Genomic DNA, 18774 nt, shown 5'->3' with positions numbered 1-18774 from the left:
TTAATAAAATTAAACATCGTTGCATTTAGAAATAATCATACTTGAGCGCACAAAGGAACTTCCCCTTTGGCTCTGCGTATGCCCTCTTTTCGCCCCGTAGGACACGGCGAGGAATTAGTTCCGTTGAAAATTTGCAATTTTTTGTTACATGTGTTGATTTTTTTATTAAAATCATCAATAAAAACCTAATAATTTGATGTACTTTTTTAAGATTTGGTATGGTTCGCATAACATGCTGGAGAAGATGTATTAAGCTGATGATGACCCCATTCCATAGTGTGCTCGTTACATGGAAGCACACAAAGTTTGTTGTCCGCAGCATCAAGTGCCACCTTATCGATAGCATCCGTATGCACCTCATGGAGGTGGCTAACTATGCGATGTTCTTTTCTTGTGATCTGCTTCTTCTCAAACAAACATTTCTTGTATAGCTCTATGTCGAACTGTGAAACAACACTTCGTCCTACTCCTTTTGCCTTTTTTATCTCCTTGGACTCGTCCACAAATCTAATACAGTACATTTTTGCTCTGAGGGCCACAAACTCTGCAATGATTCTTCCTCTGGCCTCATCTTTCATTTTCCCCACTGTCATCTCGTTCTGGATGCCAGACAGCTTGTACTTCTCGAGGGAATCTTCTGAGTAGTTGGAGAAGTCAAAGTGCTCAGCTAATATTCTGTAATCTTCAAACAGATCCTCGGTCCTAATACAATAAACGAAGCTATCTGTGTCCATGTATGCTACTTGAATGCGATCTTGAAAATGAGGTTGCATAACTTCGTAATGGAAGCAATACATGGCAAGTTTGGACAGTTCTAGGACCGTGGCTCCAACAGCTATTGGCTTATCGAGTGTTACTTGCTTCTTCCCCCTCTCGATTAACATTAGGTCATCAGTAAATCTTGTAAAATTTTTATAGAAAGGATCGGCGATTAACTTCTCGCATTTCCGAGGATTAGATACCAGATCGCAGTTAATTCGATTTCGAACCTGCTCCATTGTTTTGCCAAAAATGCTGTTATTTAGCAACTTGTAGTGGTCTTTATCAGCAGCTGACGTGGCTCGTGCCCGGCTTTGTGTATTGTCACTGATGTAAGGCTCCAACCACTTCTTCTGTGTAAACTTCAAAGCCTTGTGGACTCGCTTCAAAATCAATCCTTGTTGCAAATAAAATTGCAATAATCGATAATGTAGCACATAGTTCTGTTTGTTGTGAAATGTTAACATGAGCTTCTTGTCATTTTTACCACCAGGAGGAACTTCCATCTGTGGTGCCATAGCAAAACCATGATGCTTGTCGTGAAGTTGGTGAGGATACTCGAGATCAACTTCAAGAAAACACCCACACGAATGATCAGCAGGCCATTTCAGAAATTCACGATTCGCAAGTTCGTCTTCCTCCATCCACATGTAATCTCCAATAGGCAAGAATTGAGACATGGCCCATCCATATAAATTGTTCATATCAATGTAGGATATGAATGTTGAAGGGGTGTTGGGGTTGTAGTTGGGCATGTACTTGTTATTGGCCTTGATGTATCTGAGTGGTGCTTGGACAATGCCTCCTCGAATGGCATCCTCGATAAAAAGGTGATGGTCTATATTACTGATGAGGCCAATCTTCACTTTTGTACTTTTTAGCATTGCTTCCCAGGACCAACCGGGGGTAGTGTAACTATATGCAGGATCCAACCCATGTGTACTTATGCATCTGCGTCTGTGGGACTCGAAGACATCAGCCAACAAGGTTGTGTCGAGTTTTAAATATACATCATGGTAATCTCGCATATTCCGGCATCCAAAAGCCTCGAAAACTTTTTTTGCATGCTGGTAGTCGTCTACTGAGCAGGTGCTATTTGTTAGGCGACTACAAAAAACTTCCCGTGGCGGAAGTTGTAGCTCGTTAAACTTTCCAAAATTATCCATATACTCGTATGGGTATATGGATTTTTGTTTCAGGAGGTTGAGATGCTTATTTTCAAACAAGCGTTTGGTTTCTACGAGCTCATTCTCGGTCAACTGTTCAGCTAATCCTGCTAAGCTCGATGGTAAAAACTGGTAGCTGTCCAGGAATCGAATCTCGACCAGATTTTTTCTTCCCTCTACTCTCACCCACTTGCTGAATGAAATGTATTTTTCCTTTGTTTGAGGGATGATATTAATGCGTTCGGAATCACAACCAAGTTCCTTTACAAACAAATGCGCATCGTAACCTTTTAAGTTATGTATCAAAACTGGTACAAAACTTAAAACCTTGATCTGCAAGTTGCATTTGTTACAAACACTGACGCTGACGACCTCCCCACTCCAATGATTATGATGGTAAACTTTCCAATTATTTTCAGTGAAAGCACACTCACAAATTTCGCAGATGGTAGCACGATTATGTTCTTCCTCTTGTTGTGGTGTGGGTGGTGGCATTGGTACTTTAAGGTCAAGAAGCTTGGTAAGTTGTTTTGTAAACTCTATAAGAGTTTCAATGAATACTTTAGGGGCACTCGCACCAAAATACAACTTAAACTTTGGCATGTTGGTCATACTATGGGGGTATGCATAAACTGGTAGCAGGGCAAAGCTACACGGAGTGTGGTGGCTGATATGAACAGACTTGGGACCTGCTTTAGTAGATGTTGGTAATTTAAGCAGGCTTTCAAAATCTGCATAGAGCACCACAGGATGCTTCAACAGTGCTTTCAGTTTCCAAAATTTCATTACATCTAAATGCTTTGGCATTTTTATTGTTGCAACTGCATGTTTGGCACATCGCACCATGTGCTTTTGCAGCTCAAGATCAGGCGACTGTCGTCTCCCATAAAATATTGCAAGACAACAATCGCATATTTGGATTTTGCCCTCATGCTTTGTAATTTGCCTTGCAACAAGTTTTGGTAAATCATTTATAAGGCAATAGTGGTACACATTTTTATTTTTAATTAATAAAAGGCGAATAACCTTCTGCCTGTCTACTATTTTGCTAACTCGAAGAGTATATATGTTATTTGGAGAATCATATGTAAAAACATTTACAGCAATCTTCGAGTTGCATTGCCTCTCAAAACAATCGATGCTATCCAAAGTAACAGGGTATTCAATGCCAGCCATCATTGGTTCAAATTTTTTGAGGTATTCCGGTTTGTTATAGTTGTATAATTTATTCCGGTTATTGTTTGGAAGATGGTGAGCAGCAATAATACACCATAAAAAACATTGATTATCATTATTTTTGATATTGATCACTGCTTTTTTGTTTTGTATCCATAAGGGTAGCTTGACGTAACTATTTCCACGAAGAGGCTTGTACTTGGCCACCTTGACTTCTAGGTGACAAGATGAGAACTCGGGCAATAAACAAAGTTTCCACCCTGAGCCCCTCCCTTCGAATGCTTCGTGTTTTGCCAGCAACACCTCATACAAATTTTCGATGACAGTATTTAAGTTTACATCATCGGCAGCATGCAATGGGATCGGATGGCCAGAATAGTGATGGAAAGTATGTATTTCGTTATGGGTTTTGTTATAGGTTTCGTAAATACCGCTGAATATTAAAGACAGTTTGATCGAGAAGCTCAACAAAAATTCTCGCACCTTATTGATGACATCCTTTTTGATTTCTCTCAAGAAGGTGTTTAAATCACAACCTTCATCAGCATCGTACGAAATATCAAAACCCCTCTCTAGAGTGATTCGTGTCTCACTCCTTGGCTTTTTGTTCGGACTATGTGGTTGGGGGGCTTCCAGTTTACGCTTTCTCCCCAGTTGCCACTGGCTTGATCCCCCCCCACATATTTTATGATGCCTTGCCATATGCGATTTTGTAATAGCCATATTACAGTTCTTGCACTCCATTGTAGCCTCTGTAGTGGTCCGCTTCTCCTTACTTGGGTTGCATCTTTTCCGATGGTAGGATATATTTGATTTTGAAATTATTTTTCCACATGTCGAGCACGCAATTTTGGGGGCCATTGTATCCTTGTTTATTTATATACAATTTTTCACATAGCAATCCTAAAAAAAAGGGGGAGTAATCAAAAATTTCCATTTTATGTTTCTGTATAATTATATAATAAGGGTGGGTTTTATATAAATAGTAAATCTAGAAGATGCAAGAAGCATCTATCGGGTATTTTATATTTCAAACCAGGAAAAAATAATATCAAACAGAAAATATTAGGGGGAAAATTTGATAAAAATACATCAATTTTGATTGTTGCAAAAGAAAAAGCTTCACACATCGTATGAGTTCTCCAAAATAATAATAAAAATTTCTTCCAACATATACTCAGAAAAATTAGGTCTGTTTTTGCTACAGGCTTAATGCATTTTTGGCAGATGGTGTGTTGATGAGGGCCACTTTCACCTTCATGGCGTGGTGTTAAGCACAGGGGTAACCTTTACTCATATGTATATTTCAGTTCGGCAACATAACCAATAAATTACATTTAACTTTTTTCACCATTTCAAAATCTATATATAGCTCGCTTATATTTAGCACACTTATTGTTGCAAGTTGGCTATTTTGTTTATGTAGCACTCGGATTATAAATATATATAAAAAAACCACATCATCGTAATAACCATAGCCATGATTGATTTGGACATACAGTTTAAAATAAAATAATAAAAAAAAAAACTGCACTTTAATATGCACCGCGTACATATTTCCTAGCAACAACGACACACTGAAAAAAAAAAAGTTAAGTTTGAGTTCGGGTTTTAAGTCCACTTTATGCACAGTAAGACTAATCGGGACTGGACCTACACTTTAAAATAAGATCCAAACCACTTATACCTCCACCGGGAATCGAACCCCCGGGACCCCTTAATTACAAGGTGATAACACTACTACTGCACCATGAAGAGGTCCTCAGAAGAAAAAAAAAAATAGTCCAGCAACCCTCATACGGAAAACAATAACAAAACTAGATTTTGTAAATTTGCAAGGAACATATTGTTCAAGCTAGTAACATTTACGTTTCCAGCATGTTCCAAATATAAAAACGAAAAAAAAAAAAAAAGAGATGCGAAACATATCCACAATATACAAGAACTGCTAGGTTTATTTCAAGAAGTTTGTACCTCTCTCACAGAAGCTCCACTAAATTCATAAATCAAAGCCACATCATTCAGACTATATGAAACAGTATTACTCACCCACTAAAAAATCTTGCTAGTACTATTTCACTTTAAAAACTGATGCAAAACTGAACTCTACCACGTAGGACAATTAGTTATATTCCCAGCGCTAGGATAAAAAAGTATCGCGTCGCTAAAACATACGTGAACCAATAGAAATTCACAACAATTCGCCACAGAAAATAGTCCCTCTCGCTTCTTAGCCATTTTATTTTGAACGCACATCACATCATTCCTACCATGCTGTCAAATGACGTCACTATCTCCCAACAGTTGGCAAAGTTGACACGCAACTGTTTAGAGAGCAGTAAACCGAACACCACAATTTTCGAACATACTGAATTACACAACACTTTGAAATTCCGAGCTTATTGTTCCCAAAACCGGAGGTACTGAAAAAATTCTGGTGTCATGCATTTGTTCGAACTACACGACACTTTGCAATTTCCCGCAACAAGTTAAAAGCTGGAAAATTCAAAGAGCATCCTGCTTATTTGTGTCTCCCCTCACAACACAAGCGAATGGTAGTGTAACAATAGTAGCGCCGCTATCGAGGTAGAACTCCAGATTTTTCCAGGGTCACAGCATTCAAAGCTTTGTCACACTAGCTGGGAACTCACAATGCCAGTTTCCAACTATTTTTTTTTTTTTTTACTTTCTATAGAGAACTTTGGAACTTCCCAGGGTCGATACATATCCAACAATATTGCAACATTATGAAGAATGCATAATTTTCAGAATTTTCCTTCTTCACCCAGTAACAAACGTCGCACACTTGCTTTTTGGTACCAAAACTAATCCCTACACTACAATGCACATATATACAGTTAATAACTCTTACATATATTTTTCAAATATCGACATTTACATAGAAATAAATATGTTGATAGCAACATTGGCAACTGTATAAGATTGGTTTATTACTACAAACAGAGGCACTCGCAAAATTACAAGAAGAGAGAGAGGGGGGTATCAACACTTCACCACCGTGCCATTGCTAGAGATGAATAATAAGCAAACCGTCGAGTTTAGCCAAAAAAGTTCATAGGCATGGTTATTTTATATACCAGGCATATATAAAATTACTTTTTGGTTCTCGTGAATCTTTTCAGAGGTGCAAGAGCCTATATACGCCTCCTCCCAATGCAATAGATTATGAGCAAATATTGCTATACTAGGCTATACTGCACAGGGGAGAGGGGGGTGAAATATAGGTTAAGTTAGGTTCTCCCCGAGAGTAATTTGTAAATATGGGGTAGGGGCAGGAGGGCAAAGAGCCCTCGTACTTGTAGGGCCACAGGTATAAGTTAAGTTAGGTCCTTCAAGAGAGTAACTTGTATTTTTAAGAGGAGAGCAAAAAAAAAGCACCCCGTACTTGGGAGTGAAGAAATTTTTTCTCGCCTCATACTTGGGGCGAGGTGGCCTTATATTTGGGGCGCGAGTCCAAAATAAGTCAATTTCATGTATTTTTTACCTATATTATAGCATTTTCTAAGCATATTCATAGAAAAATTAGGTTAAGTTAGGCCCTTCTCGAGAGTGAGGTGAGCTCATACTTGGGGCGAGGTGGCCTCATACTTGGGGCGAGGTGGACTCATACTTGGGGCGAGGTGGACTCATACTTGGGGCGCGAGTCCAAAATAAGCCAATTTCATGCATTTTTTACCTATATTATAGCATTTTCTAAGCATATTCATAGAAAAATTAGGTTAAGTTAGGCCCTTCTCGAGAGTGAGGTGAGCTCATACTTGGGGCGAGGTGGCCTCATACTTGGGGCGAGGTGGACTCATACTTGGGGCGAGGGAATTTTTTTTGTCGTAGCAGATTACGCTGAGGGCCCAAAAGTTGGTGCCTTACAGGGAAATACCATAGGTTAAGTTAGCCTCTTCTCGAAAGTGGGAAAAAACATAGTGTTGCAGTGTTGCCAACCTCGCCATTTTTATGTTGTTAAAAAAGAACAGCTAGATCCAGCTCCGCCCCTTTCTACCTACTAATATTTCAGGTATGTTATTTTATATAGAATTTCTTGGAGTGATTACAAAACACAAAAATTCAATCTACTGTAAATAGAATTTCAGGTATGTTATTTATATAGAATTTCTTGTGTGCGAATACAAAAACTCAAGAATTCAATCTACTGTGAATACAATTTTCAGGTATGTTATTTTATATAGAATTTCTTGAGGTGATTACAAAACTCAAAAATCCGAGACAGTTCAGTTTTAACGTGTTCATATTTGAAAAAAAAATGCAAAATACGCCTTGGAGATTTCAACCAATCCACTTAACTAGATTGGGGAAACTCTTAACTAACCTTTTTTGGTGACGTAGAGTACGCGTAGAGAGGTTGGGTTTAGTGTGTCGGTCGAGTCTCGGTGTCCTCTGTCCTCCCATACCAAAATAAACATAGGTCGTCATGGAACAAAAAAAAATGTACCGAAAATTTTCTAAGTCCAGCGTTAAAAAAATCTTAAATTGCAAATATCTCGAAAATGGTAAGAGTTATCGAAAAAATATATCGAAAAACACCCCCATACGGCATCGTTAGATGCCCCCTGTCGATTTTGGAGGTGTAGAATACGTATACCAAGTTTTGGTGGTCCTGGGGTCAAGGGGTAAGAAGTTAGCCCACCCCCTCCCAAAAACTTTGATCACTCGTAACTTTTCAACGAATAGTCGTAGAGAGGTCGGGTTTAGTGCGTCGGTCGAGTCTCGGTGTCCTCTGTCCACCCATACCAAAATAAACATAGGTCGTCATGGAACCATTTTTTTTTCATCAATCGAAAATTTTTTCCAAGTCCAGCGTTAAAAAAAATCTTAGGACAAAAAAAAAACCTACAAAGACAGAGACATGGACATAGACATTACATATAGACATAGACATTACACATAGACATAGACATTAGACAACTTAACCTAACTTAACCTAACTTAACCGGGAACACGAGCCCGGGGACAGGGATAGGACCCCGGGAACACGAGCCCAGGGACAAGGGGAAAGGGACCCCGGGAACACGAGCCCAGGGACAGGAATAGGACCCCGGGGACAGGGGTCCAGGGACAGGGGGGTGGTCACTCCACCGCAGCAGTGGTTGAACGCAGCTAATGATCGAATATTGTTTCCAATGTGCTTTGGATACATACATGAACATCATATATATATATATATATATATATATATATCAAGATCAACATATACATTAAACAACCCCGTTCAGAATCCGTAGACTCAACACAGAGAAGTAAATATACACGCTGATCAAGACTCCTAGACACGCTGAAAAACTTTCGACCACGACCGGGTTCGAACCTATAGGCCACACGTAGAACAAACAATGACAAGAACGAGTGAACGCCTTAACACGCACGGCTACGGAGGAGAACCGAGAGAGGTCGTGTAAAATTGTTCTTATATACCCAACAAAACTCAGAAACTGTCATACGCGAGAGCTACATTTTGCAACAACTATAATTACCCAACACTAGCAACAAGAACAAAAAAAATATATCAATTTCTTGTATAATATTAATTAGTAACTTTAGATAATATTAATTATTAGTTTTCAGTTGTAATTAATTTTAAAAAACAATTAATAACATGTTAGGTGATGATAACCAAGTGCAAAAAGCATTGCATTTCTTTTTTTTTACACACAAACAAAGCACCACTTAGTTCACAAAACCTCTAACAGATGGCAGATAGTTACATGGTTCTAGTTAGGATGATGATTTTTGGATTGTTGGATTGGGGTTGAAGAAGACTATTTGTTGTAGTGACCACAGTATTGTTTTTTTTATTTGTGTGTTTTCTGTTCTCTTACGAGAATTAATATAGGTTCTCATAGAACCCTCCAATTCATGACTTAGGAAAAATCTGTTTGCGGAAATCGAAAATGGCGACCGGAAGTGAGATTATCTTGGAAACGGTAAGACTTAGGAAAAATCTGTTTGGTGCTTCATCATGTACACCTATACGTAAGTAAAATATGAATAGAACCTATGTTCGGAAATCCAAAATAGCGACCGGAAGTGGGGTTATCTTGGAAACGGTAAGACTTAGGAAAAATCTGTTTGGGGGGGCACCGAGCTATATTTCGGGCAATAAAATACAACAACTCACCCTAAGACTGAGAATCACATTTCGAGGAGCGGCCAACGACAACGACGCACTGATGCGATACAGCAACTTGGGTGCAGACGGTATCACGCATTGAAAATTGTACTAAAACATCGCTAAACGCTAAAACATCGACAAAAATTTGTCAAAATATGTCAAAAACTGATATTCAATTGATAAAAAAAAGGATACCTACAAAGTATTATTTTGAAACAATAAGTAAGAAAAAAGGATAGGTTAAGTTATATCACGTAAGATCGTGATATACCTACCAAGTATGAGTGGGAAAAAAGCGAAATTTTACTAAAACATCGACAAAAAATTGTCAAAATATGTCAAAAACTGATATTCGATTGGTAAAAAACAGAGGCTACAAATGCATACCTACAAAGTATGACTTAGAAACAACAAGTTAGCACTACTTACATGGTCAATTCATCCGCCAAATTGTCTCTCAAATGTGAACGCTCCATTTCCTCAAAAGAATTGTTCATGCATTTAAGCAGCAACAGTCTGAAGTATATATCTGGCCTTACCTCTCTCTCGGGTAATTTAGAATGCATTACAGAAAATAATCATATTGGGATCGAAGCGAGCAGGAAAATCTTTAGTATCAAATATTTGCAAACTGAAAACAATATTTATTTAATAGGGCGCAACAAATTTCACGGGGAACATGGCATTCTCTTTAACATTTTTTTTATTTAGATCGTTTTGGCTCCCAGGGCTGACTCCCGCCGCCCCCTAGCTATAGCTCTGAACGTGGGACTAAGAATAGCAGATATTGACCTTGCGAGCGAAGCGAGCAAGAAAATTTTACGAAATGTACTTTTATTTGTAAAAAAAAAAATGAAATCGAGGGAGCAATTGCCCCTCTTTGTCCCCTGCAAGTGCCCTTAGCCGTCTGGAGGAAAATAGCAAGAAACACTTGAAAACTAATTCCAACTTGAGTATCCATTTTGTTCTACTATTCTTAGATTCTGCTAGTCATGTTTCTTTACTTCAATGTTTGCCCCCTCCCAGATTGGACTTCCGTTCAAGATTGGGGGGGACAATGCCCCTACCCCCTGTGGTTGCAGCAGTGTTTATGAGCGTCTCTTCATCAATTTCACGTCACTCCCTCTCTCTATCACATGAATCGCTATTACCAAAAGGTAGACTTGGGAAACAAAAAAATATGCTGTTCAAACTTCTTAGCAACACATCCAAGAAAAACATCCAAATACATTAGGCACTTTTAATAGAAGACTACTCAAAATATCACAACTGTTCTACATACTGAAAATTGATAAATCATTTCCCAAAGTTTGAATCTGGAAGAGATTTTATTCCCCAAATCCTGATCCGACATTATACGGAATCCCACGCACCTTCATAAATCACAAAATCAATAAATGTCTTTGTTATATTGCTAGAGTAATACAGGATCAAATTGTAAAGATTAGTGAGAATTCCAGGTAGATATGTATTCTGTATTTTTTACAGGGGGGGGCAGTTGCCCCTCTGCTCCCTATAGCTACAGGCCTGCTGTGACGTCACCTACGTAGGTGAAACTTCTTCCGAGGTTCGCCATTTCAGCAACGAAAACATGTTGATTTGAAGAAGGGTAGTGTTGCCCACGGGACGAGATGGGACAGGCTTTTAAAAATTCGAGACGAGACGAGATTGACCATGTGATAAGACAAACGAATATTTTCGAGACGAGACAGCATTTCGACGAGACTCCAGGAGACGAGACAGACCAAAGTCTCGTCTCGTGGGCAACGCTAAAGAAGGGGGGCGTATGTCAGGCTCACACAAAGCATTTGTGTGTGGGGGGGGGGGAGATTCGAAAGTGTTGAATGCTCAATTGATTGAATTAGGTTATTTACGTCGTTTTCTGCCACTTTGGCTAATCACGGCGATGAGGATGAGTGATGATATAATGAAATTCATATGAGAACATTCACAATGAACATCCATGTCCAGGCCGGGCATCGAAATACACGTAGAACGAAACAATTTAATAATGATTGACTACTATAAATGTGGAGCTGAAAAAAAGGAAGGGGTGGGCTGACATCTGATTGGTGTCGTTCTGTCCGAGTCACTAAATAGCTGTCCAGGTTCTTTACTCTGGTAGTGAGAAATTGGAATTTCAATAATATTACATTCCTTGTAATGTGATAACTAGGGCTAGGATTTTGATGCAAATGCATATTTTTTTTGGTAAGGCAGAAACATTGCATAGTAGATAGGAACGTATTTTACACGTAAGTGAATAAATGGGAACGCCATTGTTTGGGCATTTTTTTTGCAATTATTTGAACCTTTTTGAAGTAAATGTAATGTTTTAGACTTTTTAAACCGTTTGTCATTTTTCGGCCATTTTTTAAGTCATTTTATGAATTTTCTACATTTTGGTGAAAGAAGGGACATTTTACATGCAAATGTAACCCTTTGAAGGAGAGAGGTTCCCGACTCTCGTCTCATTGTCTTCAGCGCAGTTCTGAATGACTGTGTTTGAAGAAACAAAGAAATTCTGTGCAGGATTGTTGACACAAGGTGTTGTATAACAATTCAGCTCAAACAATGTGATTTCCCCTATATCAGTAAATAATATTGTCGCCAGACGGATTATTGTAAAAAAACAAAGGGTACAAAGTTTTGTGCTCTGTATCGGATATTTTGTCAGGGAGCAATTTGCACTCTATGGAATTGAAAGTGACTTAACAGGAAGTGATATTGTTCATTTCAAGTAAGCTAGTCTTGTGTAGGTGGAAGTCGAGAAAAAAAAAATCCGTGTACAAGGCTCTCTTGTCCAAAAATCGACAATCATTCGTTGTGTACTGTAAGTCAGTACTTAAAGTGTAAAAGATGACAAAAAGTGAACTTTCTTACTTGTACTACCACCATACGCAATGATCATGTGATAGATACTGTAACGTTGATTTGTAATTTGATAGAATTTGTGTTGATAGAAACTTTCTCTTGGTAGTTTATAAATTTGTTTTAAAAATCTTTCAGAATTTTTAGGTCATTTTTCTAAGTTTATAGGGCATTTTCTTGCATGTATTAGGTCATAAATGCATTTACAATCTACTTAAACCTGAGTTGAAGAAATAAAGATGAATAAAAAATAATAGAAAAATTGGTATTTTAGGCAATATTATATAATATGGGCAGGCCCGTACCCAGGGGAGGGACCACGGGGGGCATGTCCCTCCTCGAACTATGAAATATTTAAATGTGAACTTACAATAAGCTACGAAAATCGACGATTTTTCAAATTTGTAAAATTCCAATTTTCTTCTTGCAAAAATGAATGTGTTTGTTGTGTAGAGAGGCAGACATCAGAAGTTTGCAGTCTGCAATATTGTATTTTTAGTTCTATTTTACAATCATTGATGCAAGGGGGGATTCTCTCCGAGATTCAGACTTCGGGAAATGATTTCGCAATTTTCAATATCTAGAACAGTTGTGGCATTTTGAGTAGTGTTGTATTAAAGTTCCCTAATGTGTTCGGATGTTTTTCTTTGATGTGTTGGTATGAACTTCGAACTGCTTAAATTTTTGATTCCCAAGTCTACCTTTTGGTAATATTGATTCATATCATATGAATCATATGGTAGAGAGAGGGAGTGGATATTTAATTTTTGTTACTTAGCTTTGCTTTTGTGCAACTTCTAGCTAATCGTAAAAATGAGTGATGACGTGAAATTGATAAAGAGACACTCACAAACAGTGCCAAAACTACAGGGGTGAAGGGGGCATTGTCCATCCCCCCTCCCCGACCTTGGATTGAGTTCATTCTAGGGGAAGCAAACATTGAGGAAGAAAGAAAAACAAGGACAAATGGATACTCAAGATGGAATTAGTTTTCACGTGTTCCATGCATTTATCTTTCAGACGGCCGAGGGCACTTGCAGGAGGGCACAGAGTGGAAATTGCCCCTTGGATTTCAAATATTATACAAATAAGAATACATTTCGTAAAATTTTCTTGATCGCTTCGCTCGCAATATCTTCGCACTTATAGTCCAAATTCAGAGCCATACCATGGGGCGGCGGGAGTCGGCCTTGGGAGCCAAATGATCTATGTGGGGGAGAAAAATGTTAAAGAGAATGCCATGGAGCCCCGTAAAATTATTTGCACCCTTTTAATTAAATTTCTCTCTATGAAACTTCATATGAAATATTAATGATGCCACTGTAATCCAAGAAGTAACTGATCAATCAAGGGATTCCAATTTGTTTGTTGGGTGTCAAACACATGTATTTCAACAATAAAATAACAAAATTCACACAACATTTTGCAAAATGATTAACGTAACCAGGAGGTAAACATTGTCGTGATGCAAGAGTCTCTGCCCTTTGAAGGAAATAGAAACCGTGGTGGACAAAGGGACCCATGTTGTAGCAAGTAGAAAAAAAATATTACAAAGTTTTACATAATTTATCATCAAAGTGTAGATAATATGTAACCATTATTATTTAATTAATTCGATTTTTCTTGCATAACACAACACAATGGTGTTGTTGGTTTCTCGTTAGATTCCTTTGTGAGTAAAAATCTTGCATACTGGAAACTAGTGGGAAACATTATGAAGCACGATTTATATAGGACTCCGTTAATCAGCTCTGCAGAGAGGCCCAAAGCTGGAGTTTTTCTGGCTTTGATTCTCGGGATGGGTTATCTGAGGTTGGTACTTTTCCGGCCTTGTGCCTCCAAGGTTCACCCACCCTTATATCAATGGGTACCCGAGAGTAAATCAACGTGGTAAAGGCTTCCGGGGCGTAGTCGAGATCGAGAATGTGTGGGCCCCACCCTTGCATATGCCATCATGGCACGGTCATAGGAGCCGACTCCATGGGACTTGGGAGGGCTCGAGCCCCCCCCCACCAATGTTAATGATATGGGGGAAGAGACCCTCAAATAATTTTACTTAAGAGAATCTAATGTATTATTTTGCTTCTCTTGTAAAGTTTACTCTGAATTGTGCAACATGAACTTAACTTAAAATACACATTTGAAATGTTCTAGACCATCAAATTTGGGGGCTGAGACCGGTAAACCATCAACTTTGGGGGGGGGCTATGAACGGAGACAGCAAAACACATGACTTATTACTATATACTAAGTATATAATTATGAGTATTGATAACATTTTTACTAAAGAGAGTTTCAAAATAACGAGGTGATATGAATTATACCAGTATGTTTCTTGTTTAGTAAATTCCAAACAATTTGAGGTAGTAAACACAACTTTCAGGCAATATTGATATGTACGATATTTAGTTATCCTCGAAATCTCTTCCTCTAGTCCAAAGAATAAGGGGAAAATAATTCTAAAGTCTTTGAGTTTATTTAACACTGGCTTGCAGTAAAGTACGCAAGGAAAGCTTACGAAAAGTCTGTATTGCGAAAGCGGGAACGGCTATGATCAAAGGCATTATTGCTAAAGCACGGCGTGCTATGTGTTTATTTATTATTGCAAAATTAAATTTAAAAAGTAAAATATTGTAGCAAGAACAAAAAAGTAAAACTATTTGCCTGCGATTTGTGTTAGCATTTATGTAAATAATTAAATAAAACTGTTAAATATTGTAAATATTCGCTATTTTTATGGGTACGAGTAGTATAATTGATGCTATAGCTGGTGCACTTATAGCGTACAAAAGAAGAGCTCATATGATTAAACAGCCCGATTTGGCTACACTTAAAACAATGACAAGAGGGGCTTATACCCCAATTCTTCTAGTGTGATATGCTCTTAATCCCAAGAACCCTGAATTCTAGTGTACAAAAGAAGAGTTCATATGCCCCGATTTGCCCACACTTAAAACAATGTCAAGAGGGGCATATACCCCAATCGGCCATGCGTGTACATATTTAAATCTAAAGAATTTTGAGCCCTAGTGTACAAAAGAAGAACCCCCCTCAGACAGATTTGCCCATGTGTGTAAAAGCTACATCTCTCAGTTTGTTGTCCATAAACTTGTCAAAAATATGCCCCCCCTTGATATTATTATAGCTACACTTAAAACTAAGCCAAAATACTCATATTCTCATGCTCTACAACTTAGAGATCAATACAATGTTTCATGTTCTTTCTAATCTTTGATCAGTTTCATGTCCCGGCCAGCAATAAATTATGCACGCCTGGGAGATTTTATATGCTGGCACGCAAGACATATAATCTACACATCATTATTGAAGTTTCATGCTCTTCCAGGGAAAATTCCCTTTGCATGATAGCTGATGCATGATACCCCTCTCATGCAAGCCTGGGTTCAATTCTAAAAGGCTCTGTTCTGTTAATATAAACACAAGTGAGACTTACAGAATATTTATTGCACAGTTCAAAGTCGAATTGTATTTAGCTGATATAGAGCTCATAACTCCTAGGTTCTGATGCTCAATAGAATGTGGACATAGTCCCATGGCTTATATGTTTTGTAATCAAAAGCTTCTGGGTTTAAGAAGTGCTAGTCTTGCTGCCTTGTAACCAAGAGGCCCCCAGGTTTGAAATCTGGTAGAGTGTGTGGGCCTCCCTGATGGCAAAGTGTTTGTAGTATTGCCTTGTAAACAAGAGGCTCGGGTTTGAGGCCTGATAAAATGTGTAAGATTGAAATACATGTGGCAAAATAATATCTCCACACGTGAGATTTTGAGAATATTCACTGCTAGTTGATATACAGCTGAGGTTTGAAACCTGGTAAAGTGTGTTGTACAACAGCATAATAGAGCAAAATTATTTTATATTGGGGATCACCAGAGCCTAGTTACTGCTGTTGTTTGGGTATAAAAGCACCAGCTCAGCCACTAACTGCTGTTATAATTGTTTTGGCATATTGTCCACAGTTCTGTTTTTTTTGGACCAAGAAATTTTATATAAATAAACAATAAAAATGCCAAATCAAAAATATTGCAATCAGTGTAATAAAAATATATCTAGTTCTAATTGGTCTAGGCACCGGCATATTTGTGAGCCTAAGAAATGCAGAAAGGCCACAAAAATGTGCCCAAGATGCCATAAAATATTAAACAAGGCATATTACAAAAGACATAAATGTACTTGTTATGTACAGTCATCAACATTGCCCCCACAACCATCTACATCTGGTCTGAAAAGGAAGCATGAAACACCTGTTAATGCTGGACCAGCAAAGCAGCCACGCTATGCACCACCTATCCATAGCAGTTTTAATGGCCAACTTAGGGATTACCGGTTTGTATCAGAGCCAATATGTGATATTAATAATTTTTTGAACAGTATAAATCCTGATGTGCAGGCAATTCTAAATGCACAAAATGGCTCTTATAAGCTGTCCTTCAAATTGTTTATACAATATAAGAAACCAAATGGCACAAAATTTACACAGCCCCACATAACAGAAACTGTAGCTGTATATTCAAATGCAAATTCAGACAAAATAATAAGCAGTTTGATAGATCAATTGAATATTAAACGCTCTGAATTTGCAGCAAAAGAGTCAGGATGGAGCCTATGCGGTTCTTCACACAAGCTCTATTTTAATATTTCTGAATTCAGCCCATTACAAGGATCTACATATCTGCCATTACCTGCCAATATTAAAAACAAAAAAGCCGTGGTTAATATAAAAAATAATGATGAGAAATGCTTTTTGTGGTGTATTTTAGCTGCTTTGTATCCAGTTTTAAATAATCCAGAGAGAATAAGTTATTATAAACAGCATGAACATGATTTTGATGATGCTATGGAGGATTTAGAATATCCAATGTCTGTTCAGAATACTGATAAATTTGAAAAAAAGGCCAGGAATATCAATAATAAACAATTATCTATTAATGTATTTATTTGTTCTACTGGCCGTGGCAATTGCTTGATAGCACCTCTCAGAATCAGTACATTTGATGATGAATCTGCTGTTCCGATTGGTCTGCTCTTAATTGAAGGGGAAGATACACACCATCATACTCTGATACACAGTCTTGAAGCTTTAGTCAGAAAACAACTAGACAAATTTAATAGAATATCTAAGTTGTGCCGAAGATGTTTAACTGTATTTGATGGTCAAAAAATGGTAAATGGAGTTCGTGAAAAAATGCAGAAATTGCTAAAAACAAGTTAATTGAGCATCTGAAATACTGTGGCAATTACAAACCTGTTCATATGGCAATGCCTAATCCAAGTGAAAATGTCAAATTCAAAAACTTTGAAGCCCTGTTGGAACACCCAGCATATATAGTCTGTGATTTTGAATCAAACCTCAAACCCCTTGCATTCTGCAGCCCAGGTCGTGAGGAATCTTCAATTACACCATACCAGTTACATGAACCTTCTAGTTTTTATTATGTTGTAGTACAGGATGGTGTTGTTAGTAAAGAATATTTATACATGGGACCAGATGCCATCAAAGAATTTGCACATGGAATAGAAAATGAGTGCCATGACATAGCATCTAATATCTTATTAAAATCAAAACCTATGTTGCCTTTAACAGAGGATCAGATTGAAGATTTCAACAATGCAGAAAAATGCCCGGTATGTGATTCTGAATTTTCAGATACAAATATCAAGGTACATCACCATTCCCATACAGATGGTAAATTCTTAATGGCCCTGTGTAATAGCTGTAATATTAAGATCCAGAGACCAAAATTTGTCCCCATATTTTGCCATGGTGCATCCAATTATGATTTTCATCATTTGATCAGGTACGAGGGGTTTGACAAGCAGAATTTAAATATTTTAGCTGAAAATAATGAGAAATATATTGCCATTAGCAAGCTAATTAAAGTTAATGGTGTTCCTATTCACTTAAGATGTTTATCAAGATATAACACAGTCTGAATTGTTTAAATATTTTGATACCAGTGAACATACAGAGATTCGATCCCACAACAAAAAGGTGCCTGGCAAGTTAAAAGATGAGACACTTGGTGATGTTATTGTGGCATTTGCTGGGTTAAGGGCCAAGATGTATAGTTTTGAAACATGTAGTGGTGTTGTTGCCAAAAAGGCCAAGGGCATTGGCAGAGTGACTGTAGACAAAGAGCTTGAATTTAAAGATTACAAAAATTGCCTCAAATCATGTAGCACAATCAGAACATCAGAATCCAGAATTCAGAGTGTGGATCACTTGTTGACTACAAATATTGTAAGAAAAGTGGCTCTGGACCCATATGATGATATGAGATGCATTTTATCATGTGGCATACATACTCTACCATGGGGGCATTGTGATTTGAAAAGTGGCAAACAATGCCCAATTACAGAGCATGATTTGAAATAAATAAACATGCCTATGAACTTAGTTGGGTTCAAAAAACAGGCTATTATGGACCTGCCAACACCACAACCCTCTTCTGATATAATATCTAAACTAAGTGCTTTGTTAATTATTCATCTGAACAGCATACTTACAGATGTTGATGATGAAACAGGTAAAACATTGTACATATTTAACAATAATTTAAATCATTACCAATTACCTGTAGGTGGTCAATTGCAATTTATTACAACCCCTGAGGGTAATGTCAAGATTTCAGTAGGGAGAA

The 18774-nt window shown here is 37.8% G+C and overlaps 1 protein-coding gene across 1 annotated transcript; it reads right to left on the bottom strand.

Annotated features, from left to right (window-relative positions):
• Nucleotides 1-206: 206 nt before the first annotated feature.
• On the bottom strand, nucleotides 207-2732 carry LOC145996724 (uncharacterized). Its single transcript, XM_083133249.1, has one exon. It carries the CDS (start codon nucleotides 2730-2732, stop codon nucleotides 207-209), a length of 2526 nt encoding a protein of 841 aa, XP_082989375.1.
• Between the last annotated feature and the right edge of the window lie 16042 nt (nucleotides 2733-18774).

The sequence above is a fragment of the Lepisma saccharinum genome, chromosome 13 (genome assembly GCF_977018435.1).
Source record: "Lepisma saccharinum chromosome 13, izLepSacc3.1, whole genome shotgun sequence".
NCBI lineage: Eukaryota > Metazoa > Arthropoda > Insecta > Zygentoma > Lepismatidae > Lepisma > Lepisma saccharinum.
Note: the sequence above shows the minus strand (reverse complement) of the source record. Positions and strands in the feature narration are given on the sequence as shown.